Genomic DNA, 25,956 nt, shown 5'->3' with positions numbered 1-25,956 from the left:
GCTACAACAGCAGGAAGGATGCTACTGTGTGTCATAGAGGTGGAACAATGCCCTATTTGTTTTTGCAAATATTAAGAAAAAGGCTAAAACTGAAAACATGGCTAAGCAGCAGAATGCAAGTGTCCTTCCTTAAAGAAAAGACACAGAAGAGCATACATTAAGAGGAGACACGTATTTGAGAATAATCTAAGAGGTTTAGCTCCCATGGAATCAGCATAGAAATCAGCAACCGAGACTCCTGCACAGCTATTCGAATCAGCAGATTTGCTCATCCCTTAGATCACTCCTTACTCCTTTTCCTTTCCCTTAGGACAGCCTGTCACCAGGTAAAGACCATTGAAAGTCTCTCAAAAAAGTCCTTAAAGAAAGCCTTCCAAGTTCTGGTCTGAAGGAGCTCCCGGCCTAACAAAGAGTGCTTTCACATGAGTTATGATGTCCTCCAGCCTACAGCACCTGACTCCAGGCAGTAACTACCTCTCTTCCAGAACTAAAATCAGCAAGAATATAGTTCCTGAGATCTAAAATAAACCTGCAGTTAAGCTCAATTTGAAGTGAATTCCTTATCACCTGAAGTCAGTTTTACAGTCTCTTATTCTGACTCCTGCTTTCCCACCTCACTCAGCTGCAAATAGCCCTAGCAGCAGAGAGACCCTCCCAGAAGACTGCCCAGGTCAAGGCAAGGAAGAGCCTGAGGAGGCCTCAGAAATAGGCTCCCATTAAGGAATCTGGATATAAATTAGCACCTCACCTACACAGTGCTTTTGCAAGCCTTGTTCCTTAGCCAGCTCTGCTTGTAAACAGGCTGCTTTGAACAACTTTGAAGAGGTACGTTCCTATTGTAACAGTCCTCATCTCAACAAGCTCTGTGTGGGAAGTCAGAAGGTAAGTAAGTCCTACCCAGCCATCAGCTCTCTGAGGGGATAGAAAGCTGTTCTTGTACCCCTCAGGCCTGCCTGCCCTCCCCGAACCTAGGTGAGCGGCGCTGCCAGGGCTCCTCTTGTGTCAGCCTAGCTGGCAGTGATGCCAGGCCACGGAAAGCTCCCACTGATTTTAGGGACTAGGAAACTGTCCTCCAGCTGTGGCTTGAAACTGTGGCTTCAGAGGGGAGTGTATCAGGGAGTGCGTGAAGTGGGAGCCCCAATAACACCAGGAATTCTTAAAAAATGGTAAAGAACTGCTTTCAGTCTTTTAGGTAGGCAGTGGCTGGCTTCAGTGAAACAAGTGTTGCATGTATTCTACACAGAAAGACAGATGAGTTTGCTTGAAAATCAGAGCAGCAAACCCAGCGTACACATCCTTTCCCTCCACGGACCCACACTGGGCTACTTGCCCAGCAATGATCACAGACAAAAATAACCTTAAAAAATCTTTCCAAATATAGTCCCTCATTATTGGTGCTGTATCAGTTTCATTTCAAGCTGTGCCTGGCAGTGTCTCTCTCATGTTCCCTTTAAGAGAACACCAACAGGTCCTGAGGCACCAGGGCCTTTCTCTAGAAAGGGAGAATGGGGGAAACATACTTCAGTGTTATGACAGACAAAAGGATGGAGAGTCCTTGCCCTCAAATGTTTAACCTTGAAGGATCCCTAGTTAATCAATCATAAGCAGGGTGAGCTTACCAGGGGCTGATGAAACTCACAGGACACAGCCGTTTCAAGGCACTGCTGTACATATTGTAAGACCACTCTGCAAGCTTTATGGTTGACATGGGGACATGGGGAAACCATGTGTGGGTCATGGGTTCCTGTTAGTAAAACCTCACCCCATGTACCTGAAGTGTTCAGTCTCATAGGACCAACTTGAGCCAGCTGGAACCAAGCTGTGTGTTACAACCTGATTTAAAACTTCCATGGGTGCTTCCAGCATGGAAAAAAACAGAAGTGAGAGGGGAATATGGAATGTCTGATTTTCTTCCTTTTTGTGTCTTGGAAATTTTTACTAGCTTTCATACAATGTTGGCAAAATCCTGCCATTTCACAAAGGAAGAGAACAGATTTACCCAGTGCAGCGTCTGTGGTATCTGCAAAAAAAGCACAAAACTGCTGTCAGAATGCATCAGTTGACTGCTTGGAGGTGTTCAGCATGCCACGGGTGCAGGGCAAGCCTGGTTAGGGACTGAGAAATGGCCATATTTGCTTTTGAGCCATCTATGGAATTCATGAGACCTGCTAGCCAAATTATGCCATTTCAAGGGACCCAATACTGCCTTCAAGCAACTGAAGACAAATCTCAGTGACTTCAGAGGAAGACAAAGTCAGAGTTAGGCTGTTTCTGGATATGAAGGTAAGTTCTTACAGTGTGGCCCTTGCAGCTCCAGCTGCAGTACCTACAGACTGAGCAATCTCTTCCTCTGTGGACAAGGATGAGAGCCAAACTGGCCCAGAGAAGTGTGATCCACCATGCCAGTCCCAGTAAGTGCACTCGCCCTGGAAAATAGCAGGGTGTAAACTATACTCAGAAACATGAAATCTATGGTTACTCAACCTGGAGGGAATCACCCCCAACAAATCACAGTGGCTGCAAATCTGACTTACCACCGATGATCAGCTTGCAGCTGCAAGTTGTAGGCATCATAAGCAGACAGATGTTACTTGTTGAGTTGAACCACAACTTAGACTTGGATGCGATGCTAATATTGCCCTTGTACAGGGTCACTGTTGGGTGGGGGTTGCTGATGAAAGCACAGCTCGTGGCGCAGTCGTTGCCATGACTCATGCTGTGGTTCTTCAGTAGGGCAATGAAACAGGAAGCACAGTCCTTCCTGGGATACTCCATCTTGAAGTCAAAACACTCTGCTGAGGACAGCGTCACTATGGGATGCTTCACACTGCACTGTCTGTTGCACATGCGCACATGCAAACACAGAGCCAGCACCATCAAGACAGTCTTCTGCACGAGTACAAATCCAAAGAGCTTGGGTATGACATTTCATGACCTGGGCCTTCTTTCCCACCAGGGAAAACTCAGGGAGGAGGAAGAATGAACAATAGACCGCATTACTCTCAGCATCTGACCAGCATACCTATCTCAACATACAAACAAATACAAACTGAAAAGCAAGAGAGGAAGGAATCAGAAATCTCATTCTCCCATTAATCTGCTATGCAACTGTAAGCAAGCAATTAATTACTTTGTTTCTTGGTCTGTAAATAAGGTGTCAGGTTTTTGTTCCATGGGGATATATTGATGCCTTCTCTCACTAATGCCATTAAATTGTAAAGTGCTTTTGGATATTTGGCTCCCAAGGCACTTTAGAAATGCATGATTAAATTACACCCAATTATAAACCAAAGCAGGTGATCTTGTAAAGGAAGGGATATTGCTCTGCTGGTGTTGCTCCCAGGCATTAATAGTCTACAGAATGCTCTGGGGGAATCAAGGGGAATGCATGTGCAATTTAATTTCCAGTGTCCACTGCAAATTTTCCATTTTCAGCCTGTATTTAAACACAGTTCTTGAAGTCTTTATTATCTCCTTTTGCATTGGCATGGGGTCCCATCAGGTAAATCCCCTGGATCCTAAATGTAGCACTGTATGGCAAAATTCTCTTATGAGACCTCATTCTCAGAAAACAGCTTATCTCTTCCTTATCCTTCAGAGCTTTTCTACCATCTCTCAGGTTTGTGCAAATAAACCTTGTGACTTGCCATTTATAACGAAGAATAGGAAATCAGTTCACATCCACTTGTGTCCTGCTGTCAGACAGGCAGGCTGTTATCAAAGGAATGTTCAAGGGAATGCACTGCAAGGCACAACCAACCTAGCTTTCCTCCATTTACTACTCTTCTGTACTCGCCTACATGCACAGAAGTTACTGAAGTTGTTTCAGACTCTGTAAAATCCAGGCCTAGAGTACTGCCATACAAGAACATGACTACAGCCACACAACTGGAAGTGCTCTTTCTCAGCTGCACATGTAGCTGAAGTAACATACCTATGGTCTAGTTAGGTCGATCAAGGAAGGCTGATTATTAAATACAAATACACAATTTGATACCTGATTACTCATTTTAGTGTACTACTAATTCTGTTATTTTAAGGTATTGCCCATTACTCTTAATGGAATTAGAAGACTTGTAGCAGCATGTGGATAGGCTTCTGAAGAAATATATGCATAGTCTGGTAATATATTAATATATAGTTTGTTTTATATTACTATATTGTTTATTACAACAGGCATAGGCCAAGCAAAAAAATTTGGCTTGGATCTCACTATTCAGAGTTAACTGCATTCTGCTTTGCCCCAGACTAGGGAAGAAGGATCACTTACCATTTTGATTTGATGAGCTGGGGCATGTTCAGTTTTGTTTGGGAGTACTGCTAACGAGACATCCTTATTACTGATTAGGCCTGAACAGGGAGAGACTGAACAAAGGAGAAGGTGTTTATCTGATGGGATGACCTCTGAGTTTTAATGTGCTTTTAGAGACTTCTTACAGCTTCTGGCCCCAAAGACTGTCACACAGTCTCCTATGTGTGACAGGTTTGTTTGCTTTTCATTTAGGAAACAAATCCCAGTCAGACTGGAAATATGCTACAATATGTAACACCAATCTTCTGTTATGTTAAAACATGATAATATCACCCTCCCTGCACAGGGATGGCCCCTACTGTCTTGATTTTTAATTTAAACAGCATCTGTATGAACTGCTATGTAATGTGCTACACATACATGTAGTAAAAGGAATCCTGGTCCTGAAGAGGTTGCTAACAAATGGATGGGATAGGACATGAGGAATTCTCGTGTCTATTCCCCAGGTGGGGACCTGAGGTGCAGAATAGGTTAGTGATATATCCAAGGCTACCAGAGGGAGCCTGAGCTTAGTCCACAGTCTTGTGTACAAGAGCACCCATCTTCCTCCAGTGTTGTCATGAATTTTTATGCTTACCTCTGTCTTTGGACATGTACCACTGCTCCTGTGAATCCAGAGGGTCAGTGTCCCCAGTTTCATTGCAGACAATGACTCAGAAAAAGTATTTCCTCCCTGGGAGCAGGCCTGTGACAGTGGGCTTATTGCTGTAGACGTTCTCTGCGGCTGTGAACCACGCGGCGGCACTGACATCACATTTCAGGACACCATAATCAGTCTGCTAGCTGTCTTCCACACCTGAGCTATGATTTAGGGTCACAGTGTTTGGGACTTCTTCAACCAGCTGCAGATTAGTGGGTGGTCAGGGGAAATCTAAAAATTAATGAGCACATTTAAGTATTGGTTTCTTCTGTTTGGGACCCTCCCTCTGTCCTTTTCTGGGGTAAAAATTTTTCACTTCAGCTCCTCCCTTCCAAAGTCCCTGTGTGTCTAGGAAAGTACTTCTTTCCTTGATTTCTTCTACCCTGAGCAACCTGAGGACCAATTTGCCCTGTGCATGTAATTCTCTTCTGATGTAAAAATAAGGCTGTTTTTGTTAGTTTTAAAAAGCACTCTCTGAAGAGATGACAAGTACAAAATACACTGCAAAGGTCCCTAACCCCTAGCAGATCATTATAGTAATAGGAGTCTCTCTAAAGAGCAAGCCAGCCTGCCTCCCCTTGGCTGTCACAGACACACTTGCAATGGAAATGATGTCACCAGACTGCTGAGGGGACAGACACTGTTGTGTTACTGCTGTTATGGGGATTTGCCTGATCAAATAATGGCATGTTCAGGACACCATAATCAGTCTGCTAGCTGTCTTCCACACCTGAGCTATGATTTAGGGTCACAGTGTTTGGGACTTCTTCAACCAGCTGCAGATTAGTGGGTGGTCAGGGGAAATCTAAAAATTAATGAGCACATTTAAGTATTGGTTTCTTCTGTTTGGGACCCTCCCTCTGTCCTTTTCTGGGGCAAAAATTTTTCACTTCAGCTCCTCCCTTCCAAAGTCCCTGTGTGTCTAGGAAAGTACTTCTTTCCTTGATTTCTTCTACCCTGAGCAACCTGAGGACCAATTTGCCCTGTGCATGTAATTCTCTTCTGATGTAAAAATAAGGCTGTTTTTGTTAGTTTTAAAAAGCACTAAGAGAAGAGATGACAAGTACAAAATACACTGCAAAGGTCCCTAAAGCAGATCATTATAGTAATAGGAGTCTCTCTAAAGAGCAAGCCAGCCTGCCTCCCCTTGGCTGTCACAGACACACTTGCAATGGAAATGATGTCACCAGACTGCTGAGGGGACAGACACTGTTGTGTTACTGCTGTTATGGGGATTTGCCTGATCAAATAATGGCATGAAAAACAAGGCAGCATTTGGGGATGTCTGGAGCAATAACTGCTTCACCCTTTCCCTCCACAATGGACAGAGTGAGCAAAGCCCCAGCAGTACCTTCCTTATCCCTCAGCTATGAACCATGCTGCTCCTCTGCTTGGCTCAGCTAACTGGCTGAGCTAGCGGGAAGGTGGGACTTGGGAAACACAGTGATAAGAGGTAGGACAATCCTTTCTGACCGGGGAGTCTTTTTCCCCTTGAGTGGAAACATTTTGGATGCTCCTGTGGCATTTTTTGGATAAGGGGTGTGTATGATTGGGATCGTTTGGATTTTTTTCAAGAAAAACCCCAACCTTCCCAACTCTAGTATTGATGCAGCAATTGTGTGAAATTTCCATCAGCAGAGGAATACCTCCTGTCAATACCCAGAGGTGACTGAGATGCTCAAGTTTGCTCTATACTGTACCTGTAACTTGCTTTTGAATGTTGTAAAGGACTTCTCTGTAACTATTCTTGAGGATAGTCTGGTGCAGGTCAGAAACAAATTGCTTGGTGCTGTGAATAAGGACTGGGAATGGTTCTTGTCCTCCCTCTTGTTGATATGATTTCTTTTTGCCACATCACTGGTGGTGGTGGGGAGCCCTGGCCAAGACAAACGTGCAGCTATAATGTTCTGACTTGGATGGCAACAGAAACAAACCACGTCTTTGAGCACAAAAGGGACATCTGTGTCTACAGGAGCCACTTGTACATGATCAGCCTGATGATAGAAAAAAGTTTCAAGGACAACAATCCTAGACATTTCTTCAAGATGTAAAGGCAATGGCAGGCTTTGTCCCCAGCAAAGTGCATAGAGCTGGCTTGGCTTGGGAGGTGCCACATAAACCTTATGCTACAGTTCATTAGTTTGATCATCTTGAAAGCTGAGGAAAAACAGCTGGTGTGATACAGATAAACTTGTACAATTTAGCCCGAGAAACACATTCTTACACTGGGGCTGATTCTGCAAGGTACTGTAGAGCCTCAGCTCGTGCAGTAGTCTAGGCTTAAAAAAAAGGAAAGCACAGAAATTGCCCTTAGCCTCTACAGAAATGAGCTCAACATCCATGTCAATAGAAATTGTACCTCAGAAAGGACAGTTTTGGGACCTCAACCGTTGTCTTTACAACCCGATCGCTCCCCTAGGTCACTCAAGGTTTAATCAAGAATGATTTCACTTCAGTTAGCATGAACTGTAGTTGAACGCTCGAAAAATTCTCTTGTGATGAATCAGAGAGCTTCCCCAATGTTTTATGGTTTGCTGAACACTGTTGCTCCAACTGCAGAGGGCTGGATTGTGCAGCTGACAAACTTGCATGCCCCAAAGTCCCTCTACCCTTACCACCACAGGGAGGCTTATAAAAAGACTAGCCATAAAAATAGTGAGCAGTTATGCAGGACTTCATGAACCTAAAGCACTGCATGAGTTTTCTCCAACAGTCAGCTTCTTTTAAACCAAAGTGACAGCTCAGGTGATAAAGGCCAAAGGACAACTACAGCCTCCATAGCCCTGCAGCTGTATTTCACCAGATGCCCAAGAAAACTCTAGTTGCAGGATTCCTCCTTTGACAGGACACAACACAGAATCTCACAGGGAAAGATGTATGAATGCTTGGTGCTGTCCCAGCACAAACCACCATGTGGCTCTTCAGCCTCACAGTCAGGTCAAACCTATGGGGGGGACAAAAGAAAAACAGAGAGAGATAAATTAAAAAATTAAAAGAGTGAGAGATTGCACAGAAAAGTGAAGCCATTCTTCAGTCTGTTGAGTCACGCCTGGAGACTGGAAGAAACCTTCAAACTGTTTCAGCAGAAGGCAGTTAGTGTAAGGATTGCAATGTTGCCAGCTCTTTTCCTAAAACCTGTACCACCAGAAGAGAAACATTAATGCCTCAGAAATCAACAGCTTAGTGATGAGCACCTATTCAGCACAATTTCAGGTGAGGCAGGTGGAACAGGAACATTTAAAAATAGTTAATGTAAAAAGTGAATGAGAACAAAGAAAAAGAAGAGGCAGCTTTAATGCCTCATCAGATGATTTTACTGTCCACCTTCTGCCACAAGCAATTTTGTATAATGTCTGTTTCTTATAGGACTTTTCATAGTCTTCAGTACAGTACTGCATGTTGCCATTCCACACCAGAGGAGTTTGTCTGGAGCCTGCAGTTTCTGGGATTTTTTGGTGTTTCTCTATTTGGAGATGTGGTAACAAAGCCATGCTGCACAGATGGGTTGTATAGTTCCAAAGTGGAGACTGAGAAGAGAAACAACCATTTTTTGTATCGGTCACCTGGATGTTGCCTTCTGAGACTTCCTCAGTCAAGCCTGAATGTCCTTCTACTCTATAGGAATCAGTGCTATAAACCATGACTCATGAATCATGCATCTTTTCTTGCCGGCATTACTGCTACTGAGGGCAGTCAGCACTATGCCTTGTTACCTGGGAGTATCTTAGACATAAAAATTCTGAATTTCCTAATTATTAAGCAATCATAAGTCCTAAACAATAAAGATTTAAATACTTTGCTACCTCAAATAGTAAGCTCTCTAGGGATTTCATGGCAGGTCATGATACCTTCATTCTCAAGATATAATTAGTGTCTTTGAAGCATGACCTCTGATAATATTATTTCAACTTTAGCATGCTGGCACCTGACTGTTCATCCCATTCAAACTGAGTGCCTGAAAGAATTATAATCCTGTCTCAGTACCACCGTATTTACAACAAATGGGCATTTCAAAGATGATGGTTTATTTGCTGTAGTACCTACCCTCCTAACCCATACTCAGACTACAGTATCCATGACAAGAATCAGAGAATCTTCCAACAGTGACCTCTGTAAATACGTGAGATGTGACGTAAGAGGTCAGATGGTGGAAGAAACAACTGCCATTATACCTGACATACTCATTCAGGGCACAGCTCAGCAAGACGGAGGGCAGAATGATTTTAATTTGGCTCAAGGACTGCACAGCTTGTGCTGCTCTCCATCTCCTCTCAGCAGCTCTGAAAACTCAGCAAAAAGAAGCAGAGCTGTGATGCTAAATGTTCTTTTGTGCAAGATGAATTTAATAACCCTTTACAAAATGAGGTATATGTTAAAACCAAAAGAAAGTAACAGCTGATAGATGGGAGTTCCAGCTGGATGGATACTGCAGATCTTACCTGAAAGTGGCATTGCTAGAATTCCTTCCTGTAACTCCACTGCTTCTCCCATACCAGCTTCATTCACAGCTCGGGTTCAGAAGTAGTATTTGTCTCCCCTGCAAGCCTCCCACAGTGTAAGTGGTACTACAGAGAGGGATCTTGGTGCATTTCGTCCATTTCTTGGTGTCCTCAGCTCACGTCTCTAGTATGTATCCTGACAGCACATCTCCCTGGTCTGGCTCCTGCCAGGCTAAGGAAATGCTGGAGTTGGAAAAATCCACCACCTTCAGCAGTCCTGGAGGCTCTGTGACAGTAGGAGAGCTGTGACACACTACTGTACCCGCAGACCTGCGCTTGCACATGTGAATACAGAGCTGTTCCTATTTCAAGATGCCAAACCTGCAAGGTTTTAGGGTAAAAGGAGCCTTAATAAACACAGAGCAAATTCTGTCCAACAAAACAATGCAGTTTCTAACATGGCACATACATGTAGACCCTGTTCCAAGGTTGGCCATTTAAGAAAAATCCTCACAACTTTTGACACGGGACCATCTGAATTCAGCTTGGAAAGGGCACCTTCTGTGAGCGCTGATGACCACTCATTCTCCACATGTGTTTGGGAGAGGTGTCTAGCATTAAAGGTTTCCTTCTGTCTCTTCCTAGCTGGCGGGTGAGCTCTGCAGTACATTTCCTATAACCTGTCTTGTATGCCTTTGAGTGCCTTGTGTCTCTTCTTGTTTAATAAATCCCTCTTACAGTCCTTTGTAAAGTGGTCAGGTGCTATCTGGACTGCTTGGATTAGTGAATTTGCTTACTGGCTTGCAAGATCCTGTTAATGTTCTTCAAGTTTATTTGCCAAAGATTACAGTACCCTAACTAATAGTAATTTTTGAAAATACAGATCTTGCTTTTTCCTCTTTAGTCCACCTTGCAGCAGTCTAGTTAGATCTCCATAATATGTAAGAAGAGCAAAAGATGGAATATTAAAAAAATCTGTATGTTTTTAATCAAATGAATAGGGAGTCGTGTATGTTCTGCTCTGAAAGTCTCAGCTAAAATGCAACGACCCTCCCCCCACCCCCAAACCAAAAAAAGTCAACCGGTGCAGCATGCCATGACAGACTTGATGCTAATGGCTTTTATACAGAACACTCATATGAGCACACAGGGTCATGAGGAATATGGTGCATATGGACAGTACATATTCTCCTAGGCCTAATGTGAAATAATGCAAGTCTTCAAATAGGAGAAGAATCATAGCTTCAGGCTTTAAATTGGTTTTGTGTCGTCTTCTGATGTAAAGGAACCTGAATGCTTTCCCATCTGAGTAACTATTTAACCTCAAGGCTCTCATCTACTACATAGAATTCTTTCATTTTTTAGCTATACCAGCTTCCACACTTGGCCAGGTTTTTTTCTAAATTATGTGCAGCTACTAAGGCCCACTCCTGTATCTATTACAAGATTCCATCAATAGTTTAAGCTATTTATTGATGGCCTCTGACAGCCTTTTGTTGTTAAAATGCTTTAGTTATATGGTCATACAGAGTAAGAATTCTTTATAATTGGCACAAAATAAAATCTGGCCATTTCAGCATTTCTGAGGCTACTGTAATTCTTTGGAGTTTGCCTGTGATTTTGATCAGTCTAGAATTAGGCACAGATTCTTTACTACTAAAAATCCAATATTAAAATAAAAGAAAGTAAGCAACTTTCATGAATTCCGCAAGAGTTTTCTCTTCTTTTAAAAGGGTTGATGGGGGACTGACGAAAGGAGCACAGTAACATGTATGAGAAATGATTTTCTTTGTCATACATTAGGGCCTTTGGCAACCCTTATGTAAACATTAAGTACTAAAGGTATCTACACCTCAGAGCACTTTTATCATGTCGATCTCTGCTGCTTGCATATACTCAATTCCTCCCAGGTGGGAATCTCTTACTGTGTCCTTATCTTAATAGTTACACATTTTAAGTGAATAATATCACACTTTCAGGCACTTATAATATAATTACGTTTATAGTCAACAGTATTAAGGCCTTCCTTAATCTTTAGTTAAGCTGTAAACACAATGCAGTCCATTACGTTGAGCCAGGCTGGAACTGCCACATATCCTCAGACTTCAGTCATAAATGCATAGATCTGCTCATCGCATACATGTTTAGGAAAACCAGACATGAAACAGTGAAAGAAACATACTGATGGGATCCTTTGCAATGAGAAGTTGAGGGCATACTGAGAAGTCCAGGGCCTGCACGGTTCACAGCTATCACATGGAACTCATTCTGTATCCTCCAGAAAATGGTCCACTTTGAATCTGGTACCTAGAGACAGACATGTTGCCATTACACAACTCTCTAATCACTCATAAAAGTGTTCCCAAGTGGTCACTATTTTTTTTTTTTATTGCTTTTGGACTGAGATAAACCAAGAAGAAATTTCAGCTCACAGACTGCTGGAGAACAATATAAATTTGAGGGTTCAGGGAGCCCCTTAACTAGGTCTAACCTTTACTTCTCCAGTGGTCTGCTCCATTTTCATATCTCTCTCCCTAAGGAGGAGATGGAATTTTGATGCATATAATAAGAGGAAAAATGCATAATTTGCTTTCCACTAGATTATGGTCTATAGCCTGGTATAATCATACATGCTGGGGAAAAACACCTTTGTGTCTTGCTCCACTGACTTCAGTGAGATTTCCCATGATGTAAAGAACTCAATAGAGTGGCCAAGCCTTCCACAATCTAGCCTTCAAGCAAGGTTAAACCTCCATTCAATTTTGACAAAAAACCTCAGGAATTGAATAATTTGCCTTAAAAAGTGTTTCCATTATTTACCATAAGTAAAGTTGGTGCCTTAAGGAGGATATTTTTGGATAGTGTGATTGATTGTAACTTAATTAATATGAAAGTCCAACATTTTGAATGAGACAGAGGAAAGAATCCAAGAAAGAACTAAAATATTAACAGAAAAGGAAAAGCAAAAGTCTCGCTAGTCAGATGCTGCTGCTGATAGGAACACTCCCATGTGTTACACAAGCTGTGCTAAGCATGGATCATATGGTTGCTATCTGATGGATACAACAAAATTGGTCACTTGTTTAATTCAGTTCTGGTCTAAGTCAGGTAAAAGCAGCCAAATTTAGGTAGGAAGAAATGTAAAATATAGACGCTTGAAATCAGGCACCCAAGTCCATAGGTGTGACTTTCAGAGGTGCTGAGTGTTCTGCCCTCTCATTGTTGCTCATGTGTATCAAGCCATTTCTATTTGAGGGCTGAAAATCTCACTTTGAACAGCATATGTCGAAATGTGTATCTTGCTAGATGTCATGGTGAAATTTTCCTTGATTAATCAATACTCTGCTTTGCATCCAAAGCTTATCTAACTTTGGGACTGGCTCCTTGGTGATTGGGACACAAAGATTGCTGCCCTTCTTCCTTTTTTCTATGGGGTAACCTTGCACTGGGGAGCCTCCATCCTGGACTGGGGCGTTCCAGGTGATGGTGACAGCTTCTTTCCTGACATCTACAACTTGAGGCTGACACACCTGTCTCAGAGGCTCTACACAGAAGAAAATAAAATTAGCACAGTACAATCAGAATTCATTGACTCCAAACTGTGTGTATGTTATGTGTGTGTATATAAATATATATGTATGTATGTATAGCAAGAAGTCAAGGAGGGTAACTGGTATGTTTAGGTTTATTCATGGCCACAACCTTTTTCTAAAGACTCTTTCTTTGCCATCTAATTCCCTTTGTCATTTCAAATGCTGAAACATTTCAATTCTTGCACTTCTTCTGAAAATGAGCTCTTTCTGTGATGCATTACAGAGCAGCTCAGAAACGCCTTCCCTAATCCATAGGAAGTCTGGACAAAAATGCAAAATTTTAGATGAAAAATTATATATATTACTTCAGGTTGGTAATTTTCTTTCTGAAATGTTTCAACAGGCCAGATTTGCTGTTTGCACTGTGATACACCCTGGTCTTGGGCAAAGAGAACTGCAAATCCCCTTTCACTGGGGTTTCCAGTCCATAAAGGAAAAACAGGAACAAGAGGTACCTGAACTGTAACTCCCAGAAGATAGTTCAGCAGTGTTTTCTAACCAAATTAGTTTTTGGCTGACATATTTTTTTTTTTTGGCCGCAAAACAAAATGTTTTTAAGCATTCCCTTTTAAATTATCTTCTCTCCTCCCCCACAGTATTTTCCAGAGAAAGCCACTTTTCATTTCTGCCGTATCCCACTAAACTTACGTAACTGACACTAGAACAGTGTGTTAGTCAGTACTCCCTTGTGGCCAGCCCATGTCGAGGGGTTTCTGAGTCCACAAACATTTGCAGTGAAAGGACCTGGGTATTTGATCCTGGTTATTAGCCTAAGCACAAAGCAGCTTCTAAGCTCTGTCCTTGGAATTTGTCCCCTGAAGCACAGGGGACAGTGTTCTTTTGGGGACTGGCAAGGAGGGAGAGGACAAAAATCATGGCAAGCGGGACTGTGAAACCACATTAAAACCAGCTGGCTAACAGGTTCTCCAGCAAAAATTTCTTCTGTTTCCAGGGGCTCGATGAAGCCCTCAGAGTTGATGGCACGTATTCTGAATTAGTAGGCTTTTCCTTCCTCCACCTTCTCCATAGCAAATGTGGTGTAGTTGCTCTCCACCACCACTACTTTGATCCACGATTTTTTCTCCAGCCACCCTCCTCTTGATGACAAAGTGAGTCACCTGCTTTCCTCCATTGCCTTTGGGTGCTTTCCATCTCATTTTACATTTTCCCCATGTGTAAGAGGAACTCTGCTTTCCCCTGTGGGGGTTTTAGTTTGTCTGCAGTGTGAGCAGCTGACCAGAGTGACATGGAGGGCTGTTATTTAGAGGGTCATATCCTGTCACGGTGTAAATCAGTGTAGATTACAGCAAAACTAAACTGTCTTGAATTTGATAACTCAGAATCTGCGCCACTGCAAGATTTTTAAAAAGAAAGTCTGAATTACAGTGTCTGTAACCCAACATATCTACCTGATTGTCCTGCTATAAAATGATTAATTTAGGACCTACTAACAAAGTTGAGGTAAGGATTGTCAGAAGCCGAGCCACAGTAATTTTTCAGATTCAGCATGTCTTCTCACACAGATTTTGATTGTAACGCAGTCACTGGCTTTCTCCATCACCACTTTCTCTTCCTATGTCACCTCAATGCCATCTTTGAACCATGTGACTTTGGCCACTGGCTTTGCCTTGAAAGGCACATTGATGCTTGTTGTATGCTTAGTCTTCACAGTAACGCTGTGTGCAGCAACAAGCTCGAGGACAGATTCTTCAATAACAGGAGAATCTGGAAAGAACAGAAGACATCTGAAAGCTGCAGCTGCAAATATAGCTTGACATCTTTCCTGTGTCTGCGAGTTCCCAGAAAAGGTGGTCCAAAGCTGGGCCCTTCATACACTCCTTCATGTTTTTAATATAAGAATCCTGTATTTTGTGAAAGTCTTCGGGGACACTCATAATCTTCAGCGTGTTTTGATTCAGTTAATTTAGTTCTGTTTCTTGTACAGGGAGCCGGCTGACCTCCTTTAGTTGTTCAGCTCAGCAGAAAAAGAGGGACCTCTGGGAAATAGCAAGCCCCAAAGCTCCTCGCTTCCCTAGGGCCTGGAGATTTGATTCCAAGCAGTTTCTAAGTTTTGCAAGGCACAAGAAGAAGCCCTTTGTGCTGTTCTTCCCTAAGGCCACGCTGGGATATCTATGATCATGATAAAGATAGTAGAATCAAAGTTAGGTACTGCTTTAAAGAAAACGCTCCCTCATTTCTTAGAGTAATATGGAAAAATGATAAGGATGTCCTGCACACAATAAAGAAAAATAACCAGGTTCCTAAACATATGTGGTGTTTTGCCTTTTATTTTTGTCACACAATGTGTATGTTTCAAAATGACAATCTTCTGCTGAAAGTCATAAAAAGGCATTAAAAATATTTTCGAATGCAGGAAAATCAACCCTCCCTATACCAAAGCTTTGCTGTGGATGGGTTTTTACTGCAACACAGGTATGATAAATATTCGGTGCTGCAGCCACAGCATCCTTACTGCTGCGTTTGTCCTGCTGTTCGTGCAGCGGTATCTATCTGCCTTGCCTTGATTCAGCGGACAGAAAGAGACTTATTTCCATGCTGCAGACGAGTCTGAAAGTCCATCTGGCGCCATCTGGCTGCCAAGAGCTGAGTAATATGCATATTTATGTACTTCTATATATAATTTCAGAAAAGGTGTTTTTCTTGTTGCTCATGACAACAATGTTTGAAGTAAAGGCTCAGGCCAAAATTCTTGATTTATAAACACAGATACCTGTGCTTAGTCACTTAAAATCAAGCAGTACGACTGTTCAATTTTCTCCCCTCGGGGAACAAAGCAGCAGAAAGAAGAGGTTTTGCTCATGCACATAGATAAGCCTGTAAAATGGTACAGGCCCAGATAAGGAGACCTGGTGAAGCACTGATTCTGCAAGTGTTTGTGTACACCTGGTAAAGAGCAGTAAAGAGATGGGGTGGCTACCTCTAGTGGCAACTGTTGCTCCACTCTCTCCCCCTTTGGCTCTGAACGTGTACCTCCTTTCATGCTCCTCTCCCATTCTGTCAATGATGAGTTTGCGGATGGCTCCCTGCTTCACTACACAGATCCTTTTCATGTCCGTAATCTGACAAGAAGATTGAGGCAGGAAACAACTCACATTGCAACAAACACCATCTCCAACCTTGTCCCTGAATCCTCTGATCAGTTTCCTGCTCTAAGATGACTAAGCGGTCAGGATTTCCAGCTCCTGCTCCAGTAAAACGCTCTGTGATCTATGGACAAAACGAATTCAGTGTTATGTGGACAGAGTGATCTGTGCATCTGCATAGAGGAGCCACATGGCATGTAAGGAAGGGTGTGCATTAACATGCGAAGGATACATTTACTGATTACTCTGAAAATCAGAGGCTGGGAGAGGGAGAAGGGTGGGTGGTGAGAAGCCAACCTTGTGGGAAAGAATGCGAGTCTACAGGCTGAGAAAATGGGTTAGCAAATGTGAAAGCATCTTTACAGGAGACTGGGAAAGAAAATTTTGAAAAAGCCAAGATTCAAAGCCAAAACTTAGTAAAACTGAGGCTGTAGTAGACTGGAAAAGATTAGATCCATTCTTGTCTTATCTGTCCATCTGTTTGTCCTTAGTCAAAAGCCCTTTACCAAAACCAGGCCAAGTCCCACAGTAGCTATTTAGAGAAAACTTCCCACTAGGGTTTTGCAGCCTTTCATTACACTGACAATACCATGGGCATTTTACCTATTTGCCATCATTAAGCCGTATTCCTTCCACCTTCGTGTCGTTCAGGACAACACAATGCTCGGCAGGATCCCCAGTTAGAGCATGAACGTCACACACATACTCTTCATGGTTGCAAATGTCTCTGGAAGAAATCCCGGTGGAAGCATGTGAACAGAAAAACCATGCAGAATGATTGTTGACTGAGCACTTCAAACACCAAGGAGGTATTTAATGGCAGGGAGACCTCATAACAAAATAGACAGGCCCTCAGGATGAAAGTGGTTTAGTGAATTGGACATCATGGGAAGAAAGGGGGATGGAGAAACGCTGTTCCTAAGTAGTTTTTGCCCTTCTTTATGGGTGTTCACTGGAGGGAATGTAGCTATAGGAACCCAAAAGCTGAAGCAGAACACAGCCTCTTGGCACTGCTCCAGACCCTCAGCTGGTCCAGAGGAGCTGTCAAACCAGCTGAACACTTCCTCTACTGCCTACATAGTATTTGTATCTGAACCTGAACTCTGCATGGTGAAAGATGAATCTGTAACTAAGGCAGCAGCCTGCAATTCCATTGTGCATAGGAGTCAGAGCCAGCTCAGCCACGGCTTTCCAGGTTACCTGTGCCACAGAAGTGGTTTCTGTCCCAGAGGAGTGGTCAGAAACGGCCCCTGCCCCACACTGTCCCTTCAGGCCATTCTGGCCATGGCCCACAGAGGGCACTCGCATACCAGGCCTGGTACCCATCCTCCAGGAGCCAGGGCTTCCTTGCCCACCGCCAGCCACACTCAACCCTGGCCACAGACTCCTCGCCAGGCTGCACGCCTGGAAAGCCCAGGGCTGGGGATGCCATTGGGAAACTGCTCCCTTCTGGCCTGTTTTGGGAAAACAAAATGAGAAATACACGGCCAAAATGCAACTAATGGAGTGACCTCCACTCAAGTCCATGCACCAGGACAGGGTTTGTGGGGCATCATCTGACACAGGAAACGCAGGACTATTAGGAAGAGACCGGCCTCACAGAGACATCTGTCAGGGATGGGCACTAGGGTAGATCAATCTTCCATGTGAGAAAATCTGGTTGACCTCACAGCTGAGCTTCTTTTGGCCCCTGAAGTTTCCTTCATGCCATCCTACCAACTGAATATTCAGTTGTTCCTGAACCTGTGAAGGATACACTAATATAATTTTATCCTCCTTCCAAGCAGTTCATTTTAAAATGGTCTTAAAATGCTGCACTTTTCATGGAAGGCACCTGGGCATAGTTCAAAGCTGGTCCACATCTAACAGAAGTAGTCTCAAATACTAACAGCTACTAAAATCCACATCCTAACTTTGAAATTCTTCTCCAGCCTATGCTGAGAGCATGAAGCTAAGATTTCCAACTTTTTTCCCTGCTCTTAACAGCCTTGTGTCTTTCTATAAGGATCATAGACTTAAGTTTACAGCATCAATAACGCTACTGCAAAATTAATTCACAAAACAAATGTGATATTATTTACCAGCCTCATGTTGTGCTGCTGGTCCCCGGCAGGCTGCAGTCAAATGTCCCGCGGGTCGCTTTAAAGAATCACAGTAAGAATTCATTAGGACAACCTGATTAAAATAAAAAACACGGTACACTTTACTAGGCTGGTTTGTGACACGTGCAAGGACTTAAATGGAAGATTTACTGCTTTATGCTTCTACCGCTTTATACAGCAAAGGGAAGTCCTTAATTATTATCTGCATGCTACCAAGAGGGGGCACAGACTAACGGCTTATTCCATGTTAAACAATAAATAGACTGCAGAGCAGTGTTATCTCACATTAGTTTCCTAGCTGTTATAGCAAAGCAGCACTGCTCCTCTGCAGAGGTCACTGAAGAACAGTGTAGAGACCACTATTCCTCCTCCTCTTCCTCTCTTGAGCCATTCACACTTACCTTCCACAGTTACACTGGCACAGCTGTACTGCTCATTAGGGTCACTGTCTTGCGTAGCCTACGATGGCTGTGCAATCTCCTGAGTCACTCAGCTCAGCAGCATTAATGATAAGCACTGCTCTCTTTCCTTCATGCTTCATGATGTACTGAGGAGACCTCTCAATCACTCATCCATTCTACATCCCTTTCAGGGTGACATCTTCAGAAGTCAGCACACATTCCAGGCAGGCTTTTCCCTTCTTTTTCACTTGGGTGTTCTTGAGATTGCTGACGAACTGAACTGGAACCCCTGGGAAAGGGGAAGGGGTTGGCAAGAAAAAATGGCACATACCAGCAAGCACCTTATAAATAAAAACAGGTGGCTTTGCCTTTGCAGGATATAACATGGGCTCCTGCACAGGAGAGATTCCAGGCTTGGGACTTTACTTCCAGTGTGGAAATGAGGTCTTGATGCTCCTCTGCTTGCCTGTCCACAGACTAGATTTATGAGACTGCGGCTTCCATTTTTTTCAGCCCAAGCTCTGGGGCTTTGTGTTTTAGCTTCATGGATTTTGCAGCTCAAACCTTGCTATCTTGCATTTGATCCACCCACTGCCCAAAGATGATTACTTTGCAATACTTACGATCAATGAAGAGTGGAGTGTTCTGCACTAGATCTCCAGTCTCAACATTGAGTTCTTTCAAGTCACTAGACAGAACACCCTTAATTTTCATAGTGTGGGCCAATCCATCATCAGACGTGATGATTTCATACTTATCACCCCACTTCAACCCTTTCCCATTGAACTTCTAGGTGAAGTTTTGCACTTTCTTTGGCAGGCAGATTCCAAACACTGCTGTCTGTCTTTCAGGCACTTTCAGTGGTTTCAGTTCTGTCAGGAGTTAGGGGCTCACATGTTAAAATACCAAAAAGACAAATATTCATTCTGTTATGCTTAGTTCCCGATCTCAGTTTTCCTACACTAAATAGATAGACTTCAGTGAAGTCATTTTGATTTCTTTCTTGAGTGGTAGCAGAAAGATCAATTCATTCCTTCAACTTCAGTGGAAATTAAGCTAACTACAGTTCATAATGTTCAGTAAAAGTTGCATGTAATCCTACAAAGCTGATTAACAACAGACACACTACTTTTCTGTTCAGTTCTTCTGTCTTAGCTCTGCTTTTTTTTCTCTCCTTTACTGTAGTTCATTGTAAAGTAAATGGCTTCAGGCAACTGCAGATGACATCTAAAAGCATACCTGGAACCATCTGGCAAGCTGAAGGAGGACTGACATCTTCCTGCATTATCTGTCAAGAGTGCTGCAGTGCCTGGCACAGGATTACTATTTGGCTTAAGTAAGGTAATCTACCACACTACCAAATAGCCTGTGCCCAAGCCCTGCCAAGGGCTTTATCAAAAAGATAAGTATTATACTTAAAGAATGGTACTTATGGCAAAGCTTATCTTTAAGAGATGGTCCTACTGTGATAAAAGGTAAGGCAGGTGGGCAGCATTACTTTTACTTAGCATTGATTTAAAGCAAGTTTGCTGTATATAATGTGGTTGGTTTTCTTTCAAACAGCAGGCACACATTTGGCTGGTTGTAGGAAGCATATGCAGATGAAAATATCATTGTCATTATGTCCAGGCCCATCCACTCACTCCCAGGTCCTGTAACATTGTTTGAGCAAAGTTCACTTCCACTAAAAGGACAGTGCCAAGGTGCATTTTGTCATTCCCATCTTTTCCACTAAAACAGGTCCAAATTCAGTAGTGACTCACACTCCTGCCACACTGACGTCAGTGGAGAATTTGGCTTATTATATGTAATAACTAGGCTTCAAACTGAAATCTGCTCTCATGAAAGGTGTTTTCACATGGGCACTCTGGTAATTGTGGGTTGGTTTATGACTTGTACAATGTTAGATTTCTGTTTGAGCTTAAAAAGACCAGTGAATCATGAAAGTTGCAAAGACATACAAGAAAACCAAGTAGGTCACAGTTTGGCCTACCAATTTTGACCCTCGAATTTTTGTCTGCAGATGTTGACATTGTACACAGAACCTCATGTATCCAAGAGCAAAGGTTACCTATCACTCTCAGCATAACAGAGAGTTTGTCAGCCACAAGAAGACTGTAGGTGCCTAGGTCTTTCCCATTCACATTGGTGATGCACAGGATATATTGCATACCCATATGCTTCATATCATTATTTTCTCAGGGAATACAGGGAACACGAAGGCTCTTCCTCATAATAAGCACAATGCTTGCACCTTTGAAAACACGTTCTTTTTGTACTCTCCATTTTGTCTAACTTAAAAATTCTTCCAAGCCGAGTTGTTAGTAACTGGCCTAGTCACTAGTCAAGGCAGACCTCTCGAGCTTAACTTTAGTCATGATCAAGGATACTGTGTAGATGGCATCGGTGTGGTATTGGACACTACACACTTGTAGTTATCTGTATCATCTCAGGAGAAGCATTCAGATTGGAAAGAAAAAAAACAGAGAAAGCAATAAGCAAAAGCTCCACATAGGTTGGGGTGGTGAGAGGCAGATATGGCAAATGTACTAGTGAATTCCTCTTTTTATTTGAGTTTAAATCAGTATTTTTTTAATCATTAACAGAATTGACCTGTTGAAAATCCAGAATCTCTGAGGGCAGAAATTTTGAGGCCAAATTCAATGCTCCCTCCTCCCTAAAGACCCCTCACAGTCTTCCCAAAGCCCCAGAAACAAAGTCTTCCCACTAACAGTGATGTGTTTTGGATCAGATCCATTCTCCACCTAGGGCAGCAAAATGAAGCCACATTTCTTCTCAGAGACATCCTTTTATTCTGGTGCTCTGCACTGAAAGTGAGTATCACCCCTGAACTGCGTAAGCAATACAGAGACCAGAGGAGGGTGGATGGAAGCTGTTGGACTTAGACCCTGGAGTACTGTAGGAAAAGAAAGAGAGTTTGACTTGCCATGGCTGGCAGACTTGTAAACAAAGGACTGCCTGAGAGAAGAGGTAAATTAGAGTGAACTAAGAATTAAGGAGAGAGGAGAGAAAGGGACAGAGCAAGGAAAGTAAGGAAAAGAACAGAAGAAGGGCAGAACTTTTGCAGCCATGGGACATTACAAATTAAACAGGGCTGAACTTGGACATATGTCTTGAATATTATGAATTATTAAGATTTAGCGTTGGTTTTGCCTGAACGGCACACAAGAGGCATTAGGGCCTCACTATGCTAAACACAAAACCAAGTAACAAAAATAACGGTTCCTGCTCTGATGCTCTTTTTCTGTTGATTGGAAACACTACCCTATAAGCACACAACAGTATTTGAAAGTAGCAGTATTGCAGTAGGCCGACTGCAAAACGGGACTTTTTTATTGCTGCTGAGGAACACTATAGTGCTTAAGCTTTTCTTTTTTACAGTTTTTCACTGTGGAAATAAAAAAAAGAATGAGCTAATGGCAAGAAAAAAAGGTGTGTTACCTTAGCACATACTTCTTAAAAATACTGTCAAAAACATTCTGGATCCTTCTTCTGTTGGTACCCACTCTTTCTTTTCCATGTTGCATTAGGCTTTGGTTTACTTTTAACTTTAGCTCAGAATATTGCTTTGTCTCCTAAAATTCAAAAAGAAACATTGGAATTAATGAATGAATGAGTGAAATGGAACAGGGGCCTGTTACCTACTTTCTCTGTTTGGGTTTATTTTAAATGCATGGTTTCTCTTCCTGTCTGCTTTATGGACGAGATTAGATTAACCTTGCTTTACTTTACTTAATGTACTTATTACAACTTTACATCCATCACAGCTACCACCCTGGGAATGAAATTTGTTCATTAGCAGTGCTCTGCACATTGACAGGAATGATTTGTGATTTTTTTGTGATATATAATAAGGACTCATATGATTTTTCTGTCACTTTAGACAGTCACAGATCTGTCACATGGGAGAAATTATACATGATGGAAAGGCTTATTTACTTATGCATTAAAGGTCACATTCTTCCAGCCCCAGCCAAATCATTCGATCATGAGTTCTGCATAAACAAGAACGGCTGTATTTAAATCGGTATGGAGAGGTTTCCAGCAGCTTTCCCGCTGATTTTGACTGATCCACGACAAATCTCTAAAAATAGTGAGGATGGGCATAGGTAACTGCAGTTTGCACCTGTTTTTGTTTACCACTCTTCCAGCTGTAGAAGATGACAGACCATATTTACTTGCATGAGGTGGGTGAATATACCTAAGAACACCTGAAAATGCAGTCAGTTGTTGGCATGTACTAGGTAAAGAACTGTCTTTCACCAGAAATTGTTTTTACTCACCTTCAGGTGTTGCCAGCAGACAAGGTTTTTCCATAAATTCAGGAATGCTTTCTCCAGCAAGGATCTCCAAGGAGCATATCACCATGTTAAAAGACTCCAATAAGGCAGAAGACTTCCTAGAAACAACTTCTTTGGTTGGGCAAAAAATACATTAATCAAGCAGAACAGAGAGGTAGTATATGAAGGATTTATTTACCGGGCATGGGAAAGGGTGGATACAGCAAGAAGCCCTGAAACATAAAGTTACACAGAGAATTGCCCCAGTCAGTTAAAACTCTTGGGAAAGGAAGGTTTGTGCAGCAGGAAGAGTGCTAGCTGTCCGTAGGAGACTGCTGATCAATTCCTTGCTTCCTTCCAGTCTTTCTGTGGGATTTTGGGCAAGTAATTTGCTCTTTCTGTACCTGTCTTGTCATCTACACAATGGGAAAATTGGGCTGCCTTGCTGCACAGGGGTGCTGCAAGGTGCTTTGATGTTAGATGTCATTCAAGAAAGGTATCAAAACTGGATGTATCAAAAGGCCCATTAGGACTTATTCTCTTCTGCACAAGCTGTACTAAGCTCCTGAGTGCTGCTCATGCCCTGTGTTTAGACAAATCCTCCTCCTTTAAACTGTTCATTTCAGGAGGCTCCAAAGAGCTGCTTTTTTCTATCAGAATGAACCCATTTAATTTGTTTTTATAAGAACTAGTTCTTCAGTTCAGGTAAAACTGTATTTTTTTTCCAGCCAGACTGACCAGTAAAGAGCTGGCCCTGAATACTTATTTCTAACAGCTCCGTGCAAACACCTCACTGGAACTGAGATATTTTTCTGTGGTTAATAGCAAAAGGTCTCAGTTTTACACCAGGAAAATCAACAGAATCTCTACTACCAGCTTGGATTATTCCGGCTTATTCATTTAGACTATTTCACTGCACTTTTCCCTAATCAAGGACCTCCCCAGCTCTCCTAAGTATATCACATACAGTGGGACATGTGAATGCTACAAGGGCCTGTGCGCACCCTACTTTCAGTGGATGTGGCTGGGGACCGTGTCATTGTCCTCACTGCAGTGTCAAGACAGAACGAGTAAGGAGGTTGCTTTAAGCCAAGATAATCAAAGCAAGACAAAATGTTTCTAATCAAAGGCAATGGCTGATGCAGGGGCAATACCTATAGTCTTGCAATAGCAGGTGGACCACATGCTGGCTTTTGAGAAGAACAAAAATACTCACTTCCCCCTCAGCAGAAGGCAAACCCCACCGCACAGATGCAGCCCACCTTTTGTCAGCTTGGTGTGCATCACGTAGGGAGGCCATATGACCATACTACAGGAAAAAATTCTGTCACCATATAGCCTGTTTCCAGTGGGGACTCTGCTGCCTACAGCTATGCCAAGACTTGGTCCCAGTATGGAAGGCAGTTTGGGGAAAAGGGACTATTCGATTCTAGTCTTTGAGGGATGAGTACTAGTCATCTAGAAATTGTAGCTCCCTAGTTTTAAAAAGTGTTCCCTGGCAAGACAGATACAGTAAGGAATGGTAGTCTCTGACGCAGTTGTGTGCTGCTGAAGGATCTTGGGGCAGAAGGAAATCAACCCAAAACACAAGTCTTTCCAAGATTTGGGGGCACAATGATAAAGCTGTAATTATGCACTGCAACCTAGAAGATACAGTCCACAGGGAAGACAATGTTAAGACCATATGACCTTGAGACTTTGCTTTGTTGCCAGCAGAAATTATAGCTATGCCAAAAGTGCTCTGTTTTGGGCATCCTCCCAAGGAGATCCTTTTCCTTATCAGAATATATATACCATGGTCTCCTTGCTTAGCTGGCCTTTGTCTCCAGCCTGCCTGTACAAGAGTCAAATGTTCTCTGACTCCTTATGCACAGAAGACAAGTGAAGAGTCTCTATCCTAGACTATGTATGTCCATATACCATCTAAAATTATACAGGGATATCATGCATCTCTACACCCTGTTATGTCTTTTCACTTCTGCTCAGAAATTTTCTGAGAGAGACACAATTTTTAAAGTCTTTCCTACAAACCAAGAAGCCAAGAGAAAATCACTCTTGCTTTTGCGTGGTCTACCCAAAGGTATTCTCCCCACCCTTACCACCCTCTCTCACTGTTCTGTTCTCACCCTTTCACTCTTGCATACCAATGGTCGTTGGTGACAGCAATGATTGGGGCTGGTTAGGAAGAGACGAGATGTTACTCTATAATCCCAAAAGCCCTAGAAAAGAGCGTATTTTGCCCTCATTCATTATGGGGCAAATCCACATCAGTAGCACCAAGTGCTAAAATCAGAAGGCATATAGCATGCTGCTTTACTCACCTGCTCCACTGCACAACTCTGCATACCTTCGCATTTATTTGGATTTTCAAATCCTACAAAGCTCACAGTGACACGGTTTAAAGGCCAACCCACCATTTTAACAGTTCCTCCTTTCACCTTACAAATGGAATTCCCTTTACTTATATTTCTTTTACCTGACCAAAATTTTCATCCTTGGCCACAGATTTTCTGAACATGAAAATGTTACAGGTTTACGATCCAGTAGCTTGTGCCAGCTAAGGAGCAGAAATGGCTAGTAAGAAACAGATTTTTTCTAAACTGCTGGGCTATTACCTTTTGTTATCCTTCAGTCAGAAGAGCAAGTACTCTGTTAGAAAAATTGCCCTTAGTAGTAAGCGATGAGCTTTGGGAAGCCTCGTCAAATTACAAGGTTTCCTGTTTCTTGATGAGACCGGAACCGACTTCCAGAGCCCAAAAGGTTGACTTGAAGGATGTGACATTGTCTGTTACTCCCCATCACCACGACTCAACTTGCCCATACCTTGACTGTGGGCAAGAAAGAAAACAAAATGATAACGCAGACAACCCTCTGTGCTTAGGAGCACAGATACACGATGAATCAACCCATGGGTACTCTGAGAGATTGACTTCACTCATCACATACAGTGTGGCTATCGCACTGTATTTACTATGGCTGCTATTAATAGAATCAGCGCACATTTACAAGGCAAACCAGATCTCAAGAAAAGACTTGTCAGTACCACTGAAGTACACACAACAAA

The 25,956-nt window shown here is 42.6% G+C and overlaps 1 protein-coding gene across 1 annotated transcript; it reads right to left on the bottom strand.

Moving 5' to 3' along the window:
- Positions 1–1,439: 1,439 nt before the first annotated feature.
- On the bottom strand, positions 1,440–25,237 carry IGSF22 (immunoglobulin superfamily member 22). The gene is given in 30 exon segments (XM_019474490.1): positions 1,440–1,492; positions 2,535–2,889; positions 4,271–4,350; positions 4,890–5,183; positions 6,653–6,753; positions 6,755–6,828; positions 7,818–7,896; positions 8,666–8,675; positions 9,392–9,483; positions 9,485–9,677; positions 11,574–11,593; positions 11,595–11,698; positions 11,883–11,925; positions 12,761–12,935; positions 13,900–14,065; positions 14,067–14,162; positions 14,164–14,238; positions 14,504–14,709; positions 15,923–16,064; positions 16,692–16,792; positions 16,795–16,813; positions 18,654–18,880; positions 19,215–19,463; positions 20,663–20,788; positions 20,933–21,004; positions 21,007–21,039; positions 22,119–22,187; positions 22,896–23,024; positions 23,092–23,125; positions 25,214–25,237. Coding segments are annotated over 30 exon segments (3,441 nt in total).
- Positions 25,238–25,956: the final 719 nt, after the last annotated feature.

The sequence above is a fragment of the Aptenodytes forsteri genome, unplaced genomic scaffold (genome assembly GCF_000699145.1).
Source record: "Aptenodytes forsteri isolate BGI_AS27 unplaced genomic scaffold, ASM69914v1 Scaffold8, whole genome shotgun sequence".
Taxonomy (NCBI): Eukaryota; Metazoa; Chordata; class Aves; order Sphenisciformes; family Spheniscidae; genus Aptenodytes; species Aptenodytes forsteri.
The sequence above is the reverse complement of the archived record's forward strand: the minus strand, read 5'-3'. Positions and strand labels throughout refer to the sequence as shown.